Source organism: Phascolarctos cinereus, unplaced genomic scaffold, assembly GCF_003287225.1.
Source record: "Phascolarctos cinereus isolate Bilbo 61053 unplaced genomic scaffold, phaCin_HiC Scaffold_5;HRSCAF=322, whole genome shotgun sequence".
Classification (NCBI taxonomy): domain Eukaryota; kingdom Metazoa; phylum Chordata; class Mammalia; order Diprotodontia; family Phascolarctidae; genus Phascolarctos; species Phascolarctos cinereus.
Genome location: NW_027555958.1, coordinates 444,911,384 through 444,929,024, shown reverse-complemented (window position 1 = coordinate 444,929,024; position 17,641 = coordinate 444,911,384). Strand labels below are relative to the sequence as shown.

General features: G+C 45.5%; 1 protein-coding gene and 1 long non-coding RNA gene across 3 annotated transcripts in view; one reads left to right on the top strand and one right to left on the bottom strand.

The window, feature by feature from the left end:
• LOC110200193 (uncharacterized) overlaps positions 1-17,003 on the bottom strand; it is a 51,624-nt gene extending 34,621 nt beyond the window's left edge. Inside the window, exons 1-3 of one of the 2 annotated variants that reach the window (XR_013487404.1) lie at positions 16,617-17,003; positions 9,686-12,908; positions 9,099-9,410 (exon numbers count right to left, since the gene is read on the bottom strand). This is a non-coding gene — a long non-coding RNA (uncharacterized LOC110200193). Of the gene's footprint in view, positions 1-9,098; positions 9,411-9,685; positions 12,909-16,616 lie in introns of those variants that run through there. The other variant, XR_013487405.1, reaches the window with a different exon arrangement.
• The window catches only part of DIPK1A (divergent protein kinase domain 1A), a 117,194-nt gene continuing 114,929 nt past the window's right edge, over positions 15,377-17,641 (top strand). Inside the window, exon 1 of the mRNA XM_020975391.2 lies at positions 15,377-15,554. Coding sequence (XP_020831050.1) covers positions 15,501-15,554 — 54 coding nt within the window. The 5' untranslated portion in view covers positions 15,377-15,500. The remainder of the gene's footprint in view (positions 15,555-17,641) is intronic.

Here is a 17,641-nt window from a genome sequence, read left to right as displayed (position 1 = left end):
GCTTAGAACAAAAGCTGCTTCCCTAACTTAGCTCACTTACCCTCACTAGTCTACTTCCTTCCCATGAAGTGCTGGTTACTCAAAAAGACAAATAATGAATAGCAAGTAAACACATTTAGCGAGGCAAAACTGAAAACAGAAACTGGAAAAGTTCTACAGAAAATATAGCAGAAAGTACACAAGTGTGAGCAAGATGATGTCTTAGCTCAACCAATCTCACTCAAGAGGAAATCCTCCACATTCTCTAGGGAGCTCGGCTGGGCATCAGAGTGTCCCCTAGGTGTCTGCAACTTCCAAATCCTTTTTCTTTTTTTTATACTTTCGTTCCATTATGCCTTTTTAAGCTCTCTCTTCTTTGACTGTGCTACAACCCTGGTGCAGACCCTTATCACCTCATGCCTTGACTATTTCAATAGCCTTTTGGTTGACATCCTGGACCATCACCAGCTGTCTCGACTTTTGTTTCGCCACTGGATTCCAATGACTCTGGAGAAGAGAGTGAGGCTGATGACTTTGCACAGCCCAGCCTCACTTAAATCCAATTCACGAGCAAGTTGAGTCATTGGTCCTCTTCAAGAATGAAGAACGAACAACAAGGCTTTTGTTGGTCTCCATGCAATAAGGCTTTCCCACTCCAGTTGATCCTCCACTCAGCTGTCAGATTAATCTTTGTAAAGTACAAGTCTGACAATGTTACTCCCTATTGGATAAATTCTGCTAGTTCATTCTCATTTCCAGGAGCAAACATAAAACCTCTGGCTGTTAAAGTCCTTCATAACCTTGGCCCCTTTTTCCAGTCTTCTTATACCCTATTCACCTCCACAGACTCCCGGATCCAGGGACTCTAGACTCCTTTCTGTTTCTCCCACAAGACACTCAATCTCCCAGCTCCAGGTGGTTTCTCTGGCTGTCTCCCATGCCTGGAACTCTTTCCTCTTCTCCACTTCCTGGCTTCCCTGGCTTCCTTCCAGTCCCAGCTAAAATTCCATCTTTTATGAGAAGCCTTTCCCAATCCCCCTTAATACTATTGTCTCCTCCCTTGTTGATCTTCTCAAATTTATCCTGATTATATTTGTACATCATTTTCTTTTTGTCTCCTCGGTTAGACTGTGAGCCCCTTGAGGGAAGAGACTGTCTTTTGCCTTTCAAAGTGTTTAGTAAAGTGCCTGGCACGTGTTAGATGCTTAATAAATGCTGATTGACTAATGTCTCTGAACCCAATTCTGCCCCTCCCATGGGCACACAACATTTCATCAGCATTGTCTCTACCAATCCAGACTCACACATATTCAATACACAAAACATCTCAGGCTTAGTTGGAATCCTAGGTTACACTGAAGTCCCCAGCACCCAGAACAAAATGAATACTTAACAAATGTGCATTCATTGATTTGTTAGGTAGAATCAGTCTCATTAATGGATCTGTGTGGACTCAGAGTTTTCTGGTACCAAGGATGTTATGCTGTTTAGTATTTTTATCAATGATTTAAATGAAGGCCTAGACACTTATCAAATATGTGTAAGACAAAAAGTAGCAGGAATAGTGCATTTGCATGCCAAATTCAAAAAAGTTATTCATCGAATGGAATGACAGACGGAATTTTCAATTCAATTCAATAAACATTTATTAAGAATCCTACTATGTGGCAGCCACTACACTAAGCACTGGGGATACAAATAAAAAGAGGTAATTTCTGTCCTCGTGGAGCTTGCCATCTAATGGGGAAAGATAACGTACAAAAGGCAGCTGAAACAAGTGAGGGGTGGACAGCAGAGGGTAACTGGCATGAGGGTATTGTGTTCCAGTGGAGTTGAAACCAAGCAGAGCTGCTGATGGAAAATGGAATTTACAGGAAGGTTGTGGGACCTCTATAAAGGAAGGCATTGGGAAGGAGTTAAATGCTGTGCCCTTCAGCCCTCTAATCAGAGGGAGGAAGCAACTGAGGGTGAGTTGAGAAGGTGTCTGAGTATCCAAACCTGAGTCAATTCGCATGGTTTCAGGTGATTTCAGGAGATCGGCTTATTGGGGGTGGGGGGTAGGGGGGGGGAGGCGGGTAATGTTATTCCCTGGAGTGGAAGCCAAGCAGAGCTGCTGATACAAAATGAAATAATCTAATAAGAAATTATGTAGGAGTAAATGTAACCTCCTAAAGCTAGGATCAAAAAATAAACTACACAAGTACAAGATAGGGGAGGTATGACTAGTTAACCTTCATTTAAACTATTTTGCAAAAGTGATCTGGGGGTCATAGCAGACTATAAGTTCAATATAAGTCAACAGTATAGTATCCAGAACAGAAAAGATGATGGTTCTTCTGTAGTTTGCTTTGGGCAGACCACACATGGAGTATCATCTTCAGTTCTGGGGTACCATGTTTCAAGGACAACATTCACAAAGTGGAATTTACCCGTTAGAGTTATTTAATCTGGGTCTTTGTTTCTGTCCTGGTCTCCCTCATCAGAGCATACTGGTGGAGGGACACCCTATTCTCAAGAATAGTAAATAAACAATTAACTTTCTGTTTCTGTTTGAAAAAACCTCTAAGTGTGTTTTTTAATTTGAGTGGCATCCCACACATAGGGAATCAGTGGAGTTTATTGAGTAGGGGTGTGACATGGTCAGACCTGTCCTTTAGGAAAATCACTTTGGAGAACACATAGGAGGTGGAGCCAAGATGGCAGAGTGAAAGCAGTGACTTGCTTGAGTTCTCCCCCAAACCCCTCCAAATACCTATAAAAAATGGCTCTAAACAAATTCTAAAGCAGCAGAACCCAGAAAAAGACAGAGTGAAGCAAATTTCCAGCCCAAGACACCCTAGATGGTTGACTAGAAAGGTATATCGCACTGTGCTGGCAGCAGAGCACAGAGTGGTGTGGGCACACAGGCTGCAGTGAACCTGGAGCAGGCCTCAGAGGACTGAATCTCGGGCAGCTGTGGCGACTTCTAGACCTCTCAACCCACAAACACCAAAGACAACTTAGAAGGTCAGTGGGAAAAGTCTGTTTCTGTGGTGAGAGAGGAGCTAGGTCAGAGCCACCTCCAGAGCACAGAGCACGGGTGCCAGGGTGATGGCTGTCTCCTGAGCTTCTGGCCCACAGACTGAGGGAGAATCGAGTGGCTGATCAGAGGGGGTTTTCAGGGATCTATTTGCCAGTGCTGAGGCAGGAATCTCTTGCTTTGCCCATGCTTGGATCTGGGTCACAGTTCTGGGTGGCAGTCCTGGGGTGAGGAGGAGTGCTGGCATGGTGGAACTTGTAGTGGCAGTGGAGAGGAAACCTTCCTCACAGTTCCAGGACAGAAAGGAGTGCTTGTGGTCACTAATAGACCACAGCACAGGCCAGGAGAGGAGTAAACATCTCGCCCCTTATCTTACCACCTTGCAAGAACTGAAAATTTACAGGTCCCTACAAGTATCTCTGAAAACAGCTGTATAAACCCCCGAAGCTTGGGACAGTACATTCTCCACATTGGAAGCAGACTCTTACCTTAACAAAGAGTTTAAAACTCAAGTAATTGGCTGGGATCATGAGCAAGCAGCACAAAAAGAGTCAGACTATATTATCTTACTTTGGTGACAAAAAAGATCAAAACATACAACCAGAAGAAGACAACAAAGTCAAAGCTCCTACATCCAAAGCCTCCAAGAAAAACATGAATCAGTCCCAGGCCTTGGAAGAGCTCAAAAGGGATTTTGAGAAGCAAGTAAGAGAAGTAGAGGAAAAACTGGGAAGAGAAATGAGAGTGATGCAAGAAAATCATGAAAAACAAGTCAAGCTTGCTAAAGGAGACCCAAAAAAATACTGAAGAAAATAACACCTTAAAAAATAGCCTAACCCAAATGGCAAAAGAGGTCCAAAAAGCCAATGAGGAGAAGAATGCCCTAAAAAAAAATTGGCCAAATGGAAAAGGAAGTCCAAAAGATTACTGAAGAAAATACTTCCTTAAAAATTAGAATAGAGCAATTGGAAGCTAGTGACTTTATGAGAAATCAAGACACTGTAAAACAAATCCAAAAGAATGAAAAATTAGAAAACAATGTGAAATATCTCATTGGAAAAACAACTGACCTGGAAAATAGATCCAGGAGAGAGAATTTAAAAATTATTGGACTATCTGAAAGCCATGATCAAAAAAAGAGCCTAGACATCATCTTTCAAGAAATTATCAAGGAAAACTGCCCTGATATATAGAACCAGAGGGCAAAATAGAAATTGAAAGAATCCACATCTCCTCCTGAAAGAGATCCCCAAAGGAAAACTCCTAGGAATATTGTAGCCAAATTCCAGAGTTCCCAGGTCAAGGAGAAAATATTACAAGCTGCCAGAAGAAACAATTCAAGTACTGTGGAAACACAATCAGGTTAACACAAGATTTAGCAGCTTCTACATTAAAGGACCGCAGGGCATGGAATATAATATTCCGGAGGGCAAAGGAGATAGGATTACAACCAAGAATCACCTACCCAGCAAAACTGAGTATAATCCTTCAGGGGAAAAAATGGTCATTCAGTGAAATAGAGGACTTTCAAGCATTCTTGATGAAAAGACCAGAGCTGAATAGAAAATTTGACTTTCAAACAAGACTCAAGTGGAACATGAAGAGGTAAACAGGAAAGAGAAATCATAAGAGACTTATTAAGGTTGAACTGTTTACATTCCTGCATGGAAAGATGATATTTATAACTCATGAGACCTTTGTCAGTATTAGGGTAGTTGGAGGGAAAATTATATGTATGTATGTAGATAGATAGATAGATAGATAGATAGATAGATAGATAGATAGATAGATAGATAGAGGGCACAGGGTGAGTTGAAGATTAAGGGGTCATATCTGGAGAATAAAATTAAGGGATGAGAGAGGATTATACTAGGAGAAGAAGAAAGGGAGGAGGTAGAAAGGGTAAATTATCTCACAAAAAAACAGAAAAGAAAAGGCTTACAGTGGAGGGGAAACAGGGGAAGGTGAGAGGGAATGAGTGAATCTTATTCTCATAGGATTTGGCTTAAGGAGGGAATAACATACACATTCAATTGGGTATGGAAATCTGTCTTACCCTACAGGAAAATAGGGGGGAAAGGGGACAAGAGAGCAGGGGGATGATAGAGAGGAGGGCAGATTGGGAAAGGGGTAATCAGAAGCAAATACTTCTGAGGAGGGACAGGGTCAAAAGAAAGAATAGAAAAAGGGCAGGATAGGATTAAGGGAAATAGAGTTAGTTTTTCACAACATTCTACTATGGAAGTGTTTTGCACAATTGCACATGTATAACCTATATTGAGTTGCTTGCCTTTTCAATGAGGGTGGATGGGGAGGGAGGAAGGGAGAAAATTTGGAACCCAAAGTTTTAAAAACACATGTTTAAAAAAATGTTTTCACATGCAACTGGGAAATAAGAAATACAGGAAATGGGATACAGAAGTCTATCCTGCTCTACAGGAAAATAGAAGGGGAAGGGGATGGGGGGGAGATAGAAGAGAGGGCGGACTAGGGGAAGGGGTATTCAGAATGCATGCCATCTTGAGGTGGGGGAGGGGTGAGATGGGGTGAAAATTTGGAACTCAAAACTTTGTGGAAGTAAATGTTGAAAACTAAAAATAAATAAATTTATATCCAAAAAAAAAAAAGGAAACTCACTTTGGTGGATGAATGGAGGATAGATCAGAGTGGGGAGATACCTGAGTGCAGGCATATCCACCAGCAGCTATTGCAACAGTCCAGGATGAGGAGATGAGGGTCTGCACCAGCAGGGTGGCAGTGTCAGAGGACAGAAGGGGGGCTTATTTGTGAGATGTTGCAAAGGTCAAATTGATGTCTTGGCAATAGATTGGATATGGGAGGTAAGAGATAGTGAGAAGTCAAGGATGATAGCAGGTTTTGAGCCTAGAAGACTGGGAGAATTGTGATTTCCTGAACAGTAATAGGGAAGTTTGAAAGGGGGAAGATGGAAAGTTTAAGGAGAAAGATAAGGAGTTTGGCTTTGGACATACTGAGTTTAGGTCGTCCATGGGACATTCAGTTCAAGATGTCTGAAAGGTACTTAGAGATGTAAGTCTGAAGATCAGCAGAGGCGTTAGGATTGAATAATTAGATTTGAGAATTATCAGCATATATAAGAAATGATGAACAGGCTGACTTCAGAAAAACCTGGAAAGACTCATATGGTCTGATGCTGAGTGAAGTGAGAAGAATCAAGAGGACTCTGTACACAGTAACAGCCACGTTATGTGATGACTAGTCTTGTTAAACTGAACCCTTCTCAGCATTACAAGGATCTAAGATATCTCCAGAGGCCTCGGATGGAAAATACTGTCTACATCCAAAGAAAGAACTATGGAAGTCAAATCGCTATCACTTATTTTTACCTTCTGTTGAGTTTTGTTTCATGTTTCTGATGGTTCCTCCTATTGGTTCTAATTTTTACTTACAACTTCACCAATGTGAAAATGTGTTTAATGGGAATGTAAATGTAAAGCCTACATCAGATTGTGTGCCGTCTTGGGGAGGGTGGGGGAGAAAAATTTTCAACTCAAAAGCATATGGAAGTGATTGTTGATAAATCAAAATAAATTTTAAAAAAGAAGAAAAAAGAGAATTATCAGCATAAAGATGGTGATTAAATCCATGGGAACTGATGAGATCACCAAATGAAGTGGTATAGAGGGAAAAGGGAAGAGGGTCTAGGACCCTGTGGTACACCAATGGTTAGTGGGCATTGGCTGGATGAAGATCCAGAAAAGGAGACTGAGAAGAAGCAGTCAGATAAGTAGGAGATGAACCAGGGGAAAGTAGAGTCCTGAAAATGAAGAAGGAAGTGAATATCAAGGAGAAGAGAGTGATGGGCAGTGTCAGAGGCTATAGAAAGGCCAGGAAGAATGAAGATTGAGAAAGAGATTATTGGTCACTTTGGAAGGAGTGTTTTCAGTTGAGCGATAAGATTAGAAGCCAGATTGTAAAGAGGGAGGAGAGGAAATGGAGACATTCATTGCAAATTACCTTCTCAAATAGTTTAGCCACAAAGGGCAGAAGAGATGTGGGATGGTAGTTAGCAGGGATGGAAGGATCAAGTGAGGGTTTTTTTGATGATAGGGAGGAAATGGGTATGATTGTAGGCAGTAAGGAAGTGGGCAGTAGACAGGGAGAGATTAAAGACAAATGACAGAGTGAGAATGTTAGAGGGGACAATCTGCTGGAGGTGTAGTCAGATTGAGTAGCAGCAGTGAAGGTACAGTTGAAGCTATGTAACATAAATTTGAAGTGGAGTGAGAATGTTGTTTTTTTTAAATTTTCTCTACTTTTGTTCAGCAGCACATGTGTAGGAGTGAAGGTGGTACATGGTGGGAGTGATCCAAGTCTGAGGCTTGGCAGGGTAAGATGATATGATAAGGGGGCCTGGAACTCGAAAGAAGAGGACTGGTTGACCAAGGGGTCAAGCTGAGAAACAGAGTGGTTTATGTAGGCGAGATGGCCCAGGAGAGAACTGAGGGGTCAAGGAATTGGAGGTCATAGCATGGACGAAAAGTAGGGTTTGGTATCGGAAGGGAGAGGGAGAGATTGGAAAGCCAACAGACTGAAGTCAGAATTTCAACCAGGATGGCAAGAGATCTAGAAACCACCATGCCAAAAAAGAATCAGGGGAAAGAGATGGATGAGCAGAAATTTGGGGGAGGAGGAATGTCTGAGAGGACAGCTAAGCTATTTTTAATTACTTAAAAAGCTGTCACTGTTATACCGAGAAATGAGCGAGTTGACCACCCAAGCTAATTTTAAATTGTGGACTTCATTAGCGCGCGGCTGCCAGGGATATTCACATCCAAATCAAGCAGCCCCCATCAGGGGTTGAGCTAGGGTTTATATAGGGAGTATACAGGACAGGGAGGGGGATGGATCTTTGAAGTCTGGCTGGTCAAGGACACCCTTCTCCCTCTGTGTAGATATGATAATGCTCTGCAAACTTTCCTGAGCAGCCAGATAAGGGTCTTGCTAAGGAATTTGGAGTTTTCCAGAGATATGATCTGAGGGCTAGGACCTGAGCAGCCAGATAAGGATCTTGCTGAGGCCCATGCATGAATACTGCTAGGCACAGCGTCCTTGGGCTGGGGAGTGGTTGTTAGAGATAGTGTTTCTGAGACTAGGGAGGCATTTTGGGGCAAAAGTATAAGCACAAGCACCCAAGCACCCTATCATTACAGGTCAGGGATCACACAAACCAGACCAGGTGTCCTGGTTTCTGGTATAAACATAATTATCTAAAGCCATTGTATTGCAAGTTTTCTTATCCATTTGCTTTGGAGGTATGGGCTGTGCTTAAGCCATGCAGGAGTACATTTTACTATTGTTTAGATTTAGGAGGAAAGAGGTCTGGGGCAAGATTAAGCAGCAACTTCTGCTTTCCATTGCCTAAAGGGCCCTACTACCTAAATGGTAAAATAATGTTCTGCATTACATCACCTGGATGAGGATTTACCCTTGCTCTGTTTTTCCCTACCTATGTGACCTTCAGCAAAATACTTCCCCTTTCAAAGACTCAGTTTCCTGGTTGGTGTCTCTAAAGCTATGCTCTTCTTTTTTTAATTTTTTTTCCTTTTTTTTTGGCTAGGCAATGGGGTTAAGTGACTTGCCCAGGGTCACAAAGCTAGTAAGTGTTATGTGTCTAAGGTCAGATTTGAACTCAGGTCCTCCTGAATTCAGGGCTGGTGCTCTATCCACTGCACCACCTAGCTGACCCAAGCTATACTCTTTTGAAGGCTGGAAAGTAAGCAATACGTTTTCCAAAGATTTTCATCTAGGATGCCGCTTGTTGGGGATGGTTTTTTGTGGTTGCTGTTGTTGTTTTTTTGGTGATGTTGGTGAGAGACTTTTTAAGGTACCAAATGAGCTTTTTTTAGGAAAAGGACAGCCTCCGCGGCTACCTTCAACTTTGAAATTTTGTGGTTCTGATTAGGAAGTTTGGGATGGAGTTTTGATATCTAAAGGAGTAAGTTTCCCTGTCCACTAATTCTTGATGAAGAAGTCATTATTATAGCAAGCTTTTTTGGAAAATCCTGCTAAAGATGTCAAGTAACACTTTCAATAATGACAGCCTTAAACACGTACAATCTTCCAGTATTACATTATGGATACCTATTTATTTTCAGAAACCAGTCAGGAAACCCAGAAAATAAGAAATGCATGCCTATTACTCCAAAGACATTCGCCTGAGTCTGCTCTCCCCAGGTACATCTGTACCCTTGTTCCATTGACTGCATTGGTCTTCCGTTAGTTCAAATCGGATCTTGCTGGAGATTACCAGTAAGGAAACATCTGGATCCTCTAAGATCTAGGCTGGCACTTGAGAAAAATAGTTGTTTCCTGGTTTCAGATAGTCATTCTGATGTTCAGGAGAATCAGGAAATGCTCAGAGCTCTGACTCCTGGGGGAAAAGAATGAGCATCCAATGATCAGCACCTTTTGTGATGCTGCCAACACATTTTTTTCTGGGCTGTGTTTATACCACTTGGCTACACTGTAGAAAGTACTCACAGACCCATGTGTGCAGGGTGTGGGGGGAAAGAGCTAAAACCGTTCTGATGGGAGCTGCCCTCATAATAGCATATCGGCAGACATTCTCAACAATCCCATGAGACCATAGCTGAATCCTAGCCCCAGAGCAAGTTCATGACCCGTTTGATTACGTTCAGAACCTACCCCAACAAGTAACTGCCACGGGGAGAGGATTCACACAGCGTTCTTCTCCGACAAACAGGCTGCAAGCTGCTTTGAATTCTCTATAGAAAGCAAGCCTTTTGCTTCACCTTCTATTAGGGAAATTTCCAGATTAATAGCGTTATGCTTCCAGTAGGGCTAAATTCCGGTACCAAACTGTTAAAAAAAAAAACTATTCCTTTCCTTGGTGACTGTGCTACCATGATGAAGAACAGCTTTTCTTTAGGGTATGTACAAATAAGGAGGGAAGGCATGAAAATTATGTCATTCAATATTCTGTTTTTCAGACTCTGAATCTGCTTTGAGCTAAAGGCATTTTTGTACCCTTCTCGTAACACTCCATCCCTCACTCTTTATCTTCCCTGCAGTTATCTCATCAGGAACAACAGTGATGAGCTGGAGAGTGCCTAAAGGAGGAAAGACCAGAATGATGAAGTGCCTAAAGATTATGGCATATGACGATCAAAGGAACTGAGGGTGTAGAGCCTGGAGAGAAGATTTGGGTGAAGGGAGAGCTCAAGTCAACAAGCATTAACTGTATTGTCAATAAGCATTCATTAAGCTCCTATTAAGTGCCAGGCTCTGTGCTAAGTGCTGAGGATACAAAGAAAGGCAAAAAACAGTTCCTGCCCTCAAGGAGCTCACCATCTAATGGAGGAGACAATGTGCAAACAATTATAGGCATATAAGATGCATAAGGATAAAGCGGAGATAATGTCAGAGAAAAGGCACTACCATTAAAGGAGATGGGGAAAGGCTTCCTTTCAAGTATTTAAAGGGTTGTCGAGTGAAAGGAGAATTAAATCGTTCTGCTTGGCCCAGATAGCAGAAATAGAAGTAAAGTTAGGAAGTTGCAGATTCAGCTTGATGCAAAGAAAATTTTCCTAACACTTCAGAGCTATTCCAAAACGGAATGGGCTGCCTTCAGAGGTAGCAGTTTCACCACCATCACCACCACCACCTCTGATGGTGTTCAAGCAAAGGGTGGATGACCTCTTAACTAGGTATATTTTGATGGGTAAGTTGAGGTAAGTGTTGAACTAGATCAACGTTGGGTTCTTAACCCTTTCTGTGACATGGAGCCTTTTGGCAATCCAGTGACACCTCTGGACCCCTTCTTAGAATCATATTTTTTCTTTTAAACATTCATCATTGAAAGAAATGCAAAATTTCAGCTACAGGTTAGTAAAAATGAATATGTAATTTTTATCCCATCCAATTTTATCAACAATCTACCCCACCCTCCTATTCCTTAAATCCAACCCCAGGTTAAGAATCCCTGCACTAGAGAGATTCTGAGAGCCTTCCCCACTCTAAGATCCTATCATATAGAACAATAAATAGTCATTTCCTTGGATTTGTCTTTCTGTTCTTCCATTTTTATCTCTTCACATTTCACCTATTCAATCATTCAACCAGACCTAAAACCCACCTGTATTTCATCTCTTGCCAACTGGATCTGCTCAGTTGCTTTGGCAGAGGACCCTCTAGGTCCTCAAGTGCAGCTGCAGGTTCCCCACCCCTTGCCTAAGCAAAGAAGGGGAAGCATTGATCAGATACACTAAAGAATTCAGGAGAAGTCTGGTACCCTGTGAGTAGCATCTATGATGACTCTTGACTATGAAAGGATGGAAAAGAAAGGGGTTTTATTTGGAGTGCTTTGGTGTATTGGTTTAATTAGAAATATTTTATGCTAAAGCTCTAGGGTTTTAAATGACTTTCTCTTTCCAAGTGCTTCTCTAAGCTACCTGTTGATCATTTTCCTATGGGGTAGACACAAATATCACTTGAAAAATTTGAGTGACCTGTTGAGATATTTGAGCCAGTTGAATTGGTAACTAAAATATTTTAGCAATTCAGGAGTATGCATAGAGGTTCATGAGGAATTAAGGAATTTCAGATGGGATCAGTTTGAAGGCATAGGTCTTACAGGAAGACACAAATGGAATTCTTGCACTTTGGCAATAATGAAAGGGCTTGGGGAAGTATTCACCATAACTGGGTCCCAATACATATAGTAATATGACCCACTATAGGCCTGAAATTCATCATAACATAGACCCAGTGCTAGTTCTAGCCAAGGGACATAGGTATGACTGGAGGAGTGTCTTGGTGCCCTGACTGCCTAAATATAGACCTTCCTTGACATTTTCACCACTGAAGTTGCTTGTCTTCAGAAAGTTACTGTTAAAATACATATTCCTAACATACATTAACACCTATGAACACATGACCATGGATTAATGAATCAGATTTATCACCTATAACCTTGAAATATAGATTTCCAGAGCCCCTATGGGATGAGGCACAATTTTGAAGGAGTCAGGAATAGAACAGAGAATAAGGAGATAGTCCTCAGTGTAAGGGGTGGGTGGGGAGGGTACCAGAAAAAGAAGCCTGAATGGGTCCATTTGGGGCCCCACTAAAGATTTATAGTTCCGAGAAGGACAGGGAAAACTACCTACAATAAGTACTCATTGCAGGAACCCCAAGGATAGTTCTGTAACAAAGCTTCAGTGTATTCTTTCACAGTTTTATGTGGCATCTCACAGTAAGGCAATTCACCTAAACCCGAACTAAAACAAGATTTAATCCCTCCTCCCTGTTACCTTTCAAGTCAGTACAATACCCCTCCTAGGCTCATTTCCCTAAACCAGACTAACACTAGAAGGTTGGGTCCCCAGATGAGTACTTGCTGCTACTCTCCAGGTTCTAGCAGGTAACCTTGTGGGTAGCTATCCTCTACACATTATAGTTCCTAAGCCCCCACTAGTATGTTTCCTCTTAACAATCAGCCAGTAGACAGTTCTTGGCAAAAGCTTTTACTCAAACAGCATAGCAAGGATAGTAGTTGCAAAGTATTCCCTCCAAAAATCTATGGCATACTCTCCCACCAATATTCACAGAGTCCATGAGAGGAAGAGTGACATGAACTTAAAGCATGACGGTAGTGAAGCACACATAGAGGGAACGCACGCGGCCAAGGCAATTTACCACTCTGGAAATGCAGGACTTCCTTTCTACTGAAGGTAGGTCCTCATGAAGTACAACGGGGAGGGATGGCACTGAGGAGGAACAAGTCATTCCCTTGCTCAGCTGGGTTGGCTCTTCACAGAGTGATGTCAGAGCCAGATGGACCAATCAGCTGCCGGGCTGGGTCAAGCAGCTTGTAGAGTGGATTCTGAGATAGTTCCTTCCACCTTTCCTATTGGAGAGAGGAAGGGTCTGGTGAAGATGAGTGGCTAACAGATAATGCAAGTCTGTGTCCTTGAGGCAAGTTCCTTGTCTCTCTGGCTTCTCCTGGTACAATTGTGCTTCCATCCCTTTCTAATGGGTAGGATGTTCCCTTTGCATCTGAAGGCCTTTTCTTTTCCATGTCTATGTTTGGTTTAGCCCCTTTGACCATGAATACGAACATTGTTTTTGTCTTTGTTGTCTCTTATTTGAAACTGTTTGAACGTTCTTTCTCTCTTCTCTTCTCTCTCCCCCCTCCCCAACACCCTTTTGGCTCAGTCAAACCAGTCTGACCCATTATTATTTTATTTTGGAATAATTTTGGTCATTTGACCCAAACTGAAAATGAATGAAAAATAAATTCAACTGCCAGGATTGAAGAATTAGGATTTAGGGCTGGAAGAAGACTCTTTGGAAATCATCTTGTGCAGCTGGGTGGGCTGGAGTCAGAGAAACTCATCTTTCTGAGTTCAAATCTGGCCTAGAACATTTACTAGCTGTGCCACCCTGGGCAAATCAGTTAATCCTGTTTACCTCAGTTTCCTCATCTGTAAAAATGAGCTGGAGAAAGAAATGGAAAAACACTCCAGTATCTGTGCTAAGAAAACCCCAAACAGTGTCACCAAGAGATACGATCTGGTTTTTTTTTTTTGGCTAGGCAATCGGGGTTAAGTGACTTGCCCAGGGTCACACAGCTAGCAAGTGTTGTATGTTTTTTTGCGTATGTCTGAGACTGGATTTGAACTCAGATCCTCCTGACTCTAAGGCCGGAGCTCTATCCACTAAGGCATCTAGCTGCCCCCCAAAAAACGTGAAAAAAAACTTCAGATTTTAACAGCTGCCCAGAGAGGGAGTCTGGTACAGTGGGAAGAGCACCGGCATTCAGAGAACCTGAGTTCATATCCTACCACTTTCTGTGATGCTTATTATACACGTGGCCTCCAGCAAATCACTCAATCTCCCTGGACCTCTCTGTAAAGTGAGGAGGTGGTCTCTAGGTCTCTTCCTGCTCTAGAGCTATGTATGATCCTATGATGTGTCTGATGTCCCACAAACTTCGAAGGGTGGAGGGGGCATTTCCCAAACCAAATCTAACTCCAAATCTAGTTCCATTTATTTAGCCTAGAAAGTTCTCCCACAAATTGCTGGCTGGCGTCTTAATAAACTTGCAAGCATTAGATTTCTGCTGTGAAATCCTAAAGGAGATTAGATATTGAGATTTAGAGGGATGAGGGTTTGGCTAATGACTGAAATAACTTCTTAGGTCACACTGACCAGGGTCAACAACCCGGCGAAAATGGGATGTAAATAGAAAAGGAAATCAATCCTAAGTCATCCCGAATCAACAGCTGTCACTCCCCATTATGCTGTTTTCCCTTATTTGGACTTCAGGGCCAAATTGGAGACTTGTGCCCCGCCCTGCCTTCACAGGCAGAGAAGCTGTGCCACGTCTCAGGTCTCCTGTCTTCACTTCTGTTATGTGGTTGACTCATATTTCATCCCCCCCCTTCTTTTTATTATTGCTGCTGGGCATTATGAGAAGAATTTCTTTGAAGCCCCTATTAATGATCTTCTCCCGGAATTGAATAAAGAATGTCTTTTAAAAAAAAAAAAGTTTGAGGACAGACTGCGGCTGCCTCTGTCCAAGATTTGCTGAGCGTGTCTTCGCTAGCCCAGCCGTTCGATGTCTGGGCTCCCGAAAGAAGGGGAGAGGGGCCCAGCCCTGGAGCAGCTTTGGCTGCGGGTTCCGAGGCTGGTCTCCCGGCCTATGCCCCCACCGGCATCGCGGGGCCCCGGGGGGGAGCTGCCCTAAGGTCTGCTCCTCTGGCTGGGCAGCGGACTCCGGGCTCCGCGTCCCGCAGGAAAGCTCTGCCCAGCATCCTAATTCATTCAGCCGGACGTGCTCGGCATGAACTTGAAGGAGATGAAGGCGCGCTGGGTGCACGCAACCAGCCGGGCAGCGGGCCAAGCCCGGGGTGCGGCCGGGGGAGAGGGAGGAAGAGGAAGGTGGGGTGCTGGGGCAGCGGGAAGGGCGCACGTGCCAGGCGGGCTCCTGCAGCCCCGCCACGCCGACTCCTCCTCCTCCTCCTCCCTCCTCCTTCTCCTTTTCCCTCCTCCTCCTTTCTCCCTTCCTCCTCCTTCTCTGTCTCCTCCTCCCCCTCCCCTTCTTCCCTCCTCCTCCTCTTCCTTCCTCCTCCTCTTCCTTCTACTCCTCTTTCCTCCTCCTCCTTCTCCTCCTCTTCCCCTCCTCCCCTTTAAGAGCCCAGGCGCAGTCGGATTTGTGTCGGCAGAGGCGCGCCTTTAAGGAGGTCTGACAGCTGCGGCCGCCGCTGCCGGGAGGCCCGCGGGAGGGGGGTGGGGGGACAGCCTGCCTGGGAGGCGCGCGGCCTGCCTGGGAGGCGCGCGGGGGCGCGCGGGGGCGGGCCGGGCGGCGGCGGAGGGGGCGGGGAGCCCGGGCCGCCAGCGCTGGCTCGGGGTCCGCCTCTGACTGCGGCGGCGGCAGCGGCTCGCGGGGCTCGGCTCGGCTGGCTCGGCTCGCACGGCGGGGCGATGTGTGAGTGCCATGGCGAGGAGTCTCTGTGCGGGGGCCTGGCTCAGGAAACCCTACTACCTCCAGGTAGGCCAGCCTCCGCCGCGGCCGCCCCCCCCATCCCTCGGCCGCTGCCCCCTCCCCGGCCCCGCCCGCCCGTCTGTCTGTCTGTATGTCTGTCACCCGCTGGGCTGGGGGCTGGAACAGCACACCCCCGCTTCCCCCTCCTCTCTCGTGTGCCCCCCTGCCCAGTGTGCCCCTTCTGCCCCGGGACCCCCTCCTATCCCTTGTCTCCCCTCCTGACCCATGTCCCCCTCCGCCTCGTGTCCCCCTCCTTCCCCGTGTCCCCCTCTAGTCCCGGGACCCCCTCTTTCCCCATGTCCCCCCTCGTACCCCGTGTCCCCCTCCAGCCCCGGGGACCCCCTGCTGCCCCACATCCCCCCTCCTGCCTCATGTCCCCTTCTGCCCCACGTCCCCCTCCTGCCTTGTGTCCCCCTCCTGCCCCGTGTCCCCCTCCTGCCCTGGGGACCCCCTCCTGCCCCACGTCCCCCCTCCTGCCCCACGTCCCCCCTCCTGCCTCGTGTCCCCTTCCAGCCCCGGGGACCCCCTTCTGCCCCAGACGTGTTCCCCCTCCTGCCCCGCATCCTCCCTCCTGCCCCGCATTCTCCCTCTTGCCTCAGACGTGTCCCCCTCCTGCCCCTTGTCCACCCTCCTGCTCCGTGTCCCCTCCTGCCCCGTGTCTCCCTTCCCTCTCCCAACTTGTCTCCCTTTCCTGACCCACATCTCTCGCTCCTGCCCCGCGTCTCCCCCTCTTCCCACATTGTCTTACCTGCTCCTACCCCGTGCCTCCCCTCCTGTCTTCCGCATCTCTTCCTCCTGTTCTTCGGTCTCCCCCTCGTCCCCCCAACCGGGTCAGCTCCACTTCCTCCCAGGGAGCAGGAGTGGACACCTTCAGGAGGGGCGCTAAGGTGTTTCGATGTTTCTCTCCCTTGTGGGTGATGGCCGCGCCTGGAGCCCTATGCCCCCCAACGCCGTCCCTCCCCACCCCGTCCCACCCTATCTCCTCAGGGCTCCTCTCTCCTGGCGGGCGTTGTAGTTCAGTTTTGCCGGGTTGGACCCATGCCCTCACCTCCCCACTCGATGCATTACCTGCCGGCCTTGGCTCGCTTTTCTCCCTCTCTTCCTTCCCTTGGAGACTGATCTCCCGACTCAAGCCTGGGAGGGCTTCACATCCTTTACTGGCTCATTTCACTGTACGATAATCAACCAGTGTTCATTAGGTGCCTGCCTAGACACAAGGCAGACAATCCCTGCCCCCTGGGAGCTGCCAGTCCACAGAAGGAGCGAGCAGGCAATGCCAGAGTGTGGCATTCTACCACATCTAAAACCCAAACTGTCCCGAGTGCATCAACCTGGCCGTAGCTAGTTTTAGCTCCTATTTAGGGCCGTAAAATTGGAGAGTTGGGAGGGAACCCCAAGGCATCTGGACCAAACCCCACCCAATTCTCTTTCAGTTATATACATTTTCAGAGGAAATGATTGCAGGGAACTGCCAGCCAGTTGTGTGTAGGTTTTCAAGATGTGTACTTAGTGGCTCCCTGAGGGGAAAACCTGATGTACTGATCCAAAAAAAGATGTACACTCCTCTAGCACCACAAGTTCAATTGATTTTAAGACCTGGAGTGAGTGTGCAGCCTTCTGTCATGGATTACTGTGCTTTTTTTTGCTCTGTTTCATGACATGAGGATTCCTTGTGTGTGCTGTTGGTTCCAAGGAACAACTGCCAGGATGTGATCCAAAATCCATCACCACTAGCAGAAAAACAAATGTGATTCAATACTTTTTACTGGGCCAGATGGGTCATCTACGTATACAAGGACAGCCCTTTGAACATATGGAATTAAAGATGTTAAAAGCTCAGAACCCTTAATTGGTGTGCTGTACAGGGTGACCTGAGCATCTGAGTACAGTTAAGGCTTTTGAGACACCCTTGTATGTAAATACAGTTAGAGGGGGATGGTGCAGTGGTGGTTGGGTAAGTGGTCTTATAGTGATTTGAAAAAGAACCCAACAGTAGACATTGAAAGAGAACAAGAGTTGTGGACCTCTCTGGTGAACTTAAAATGTATTATTTTGTATTGTAATTACTTGTGTTTCTGCCTTTTTTCTTTGCT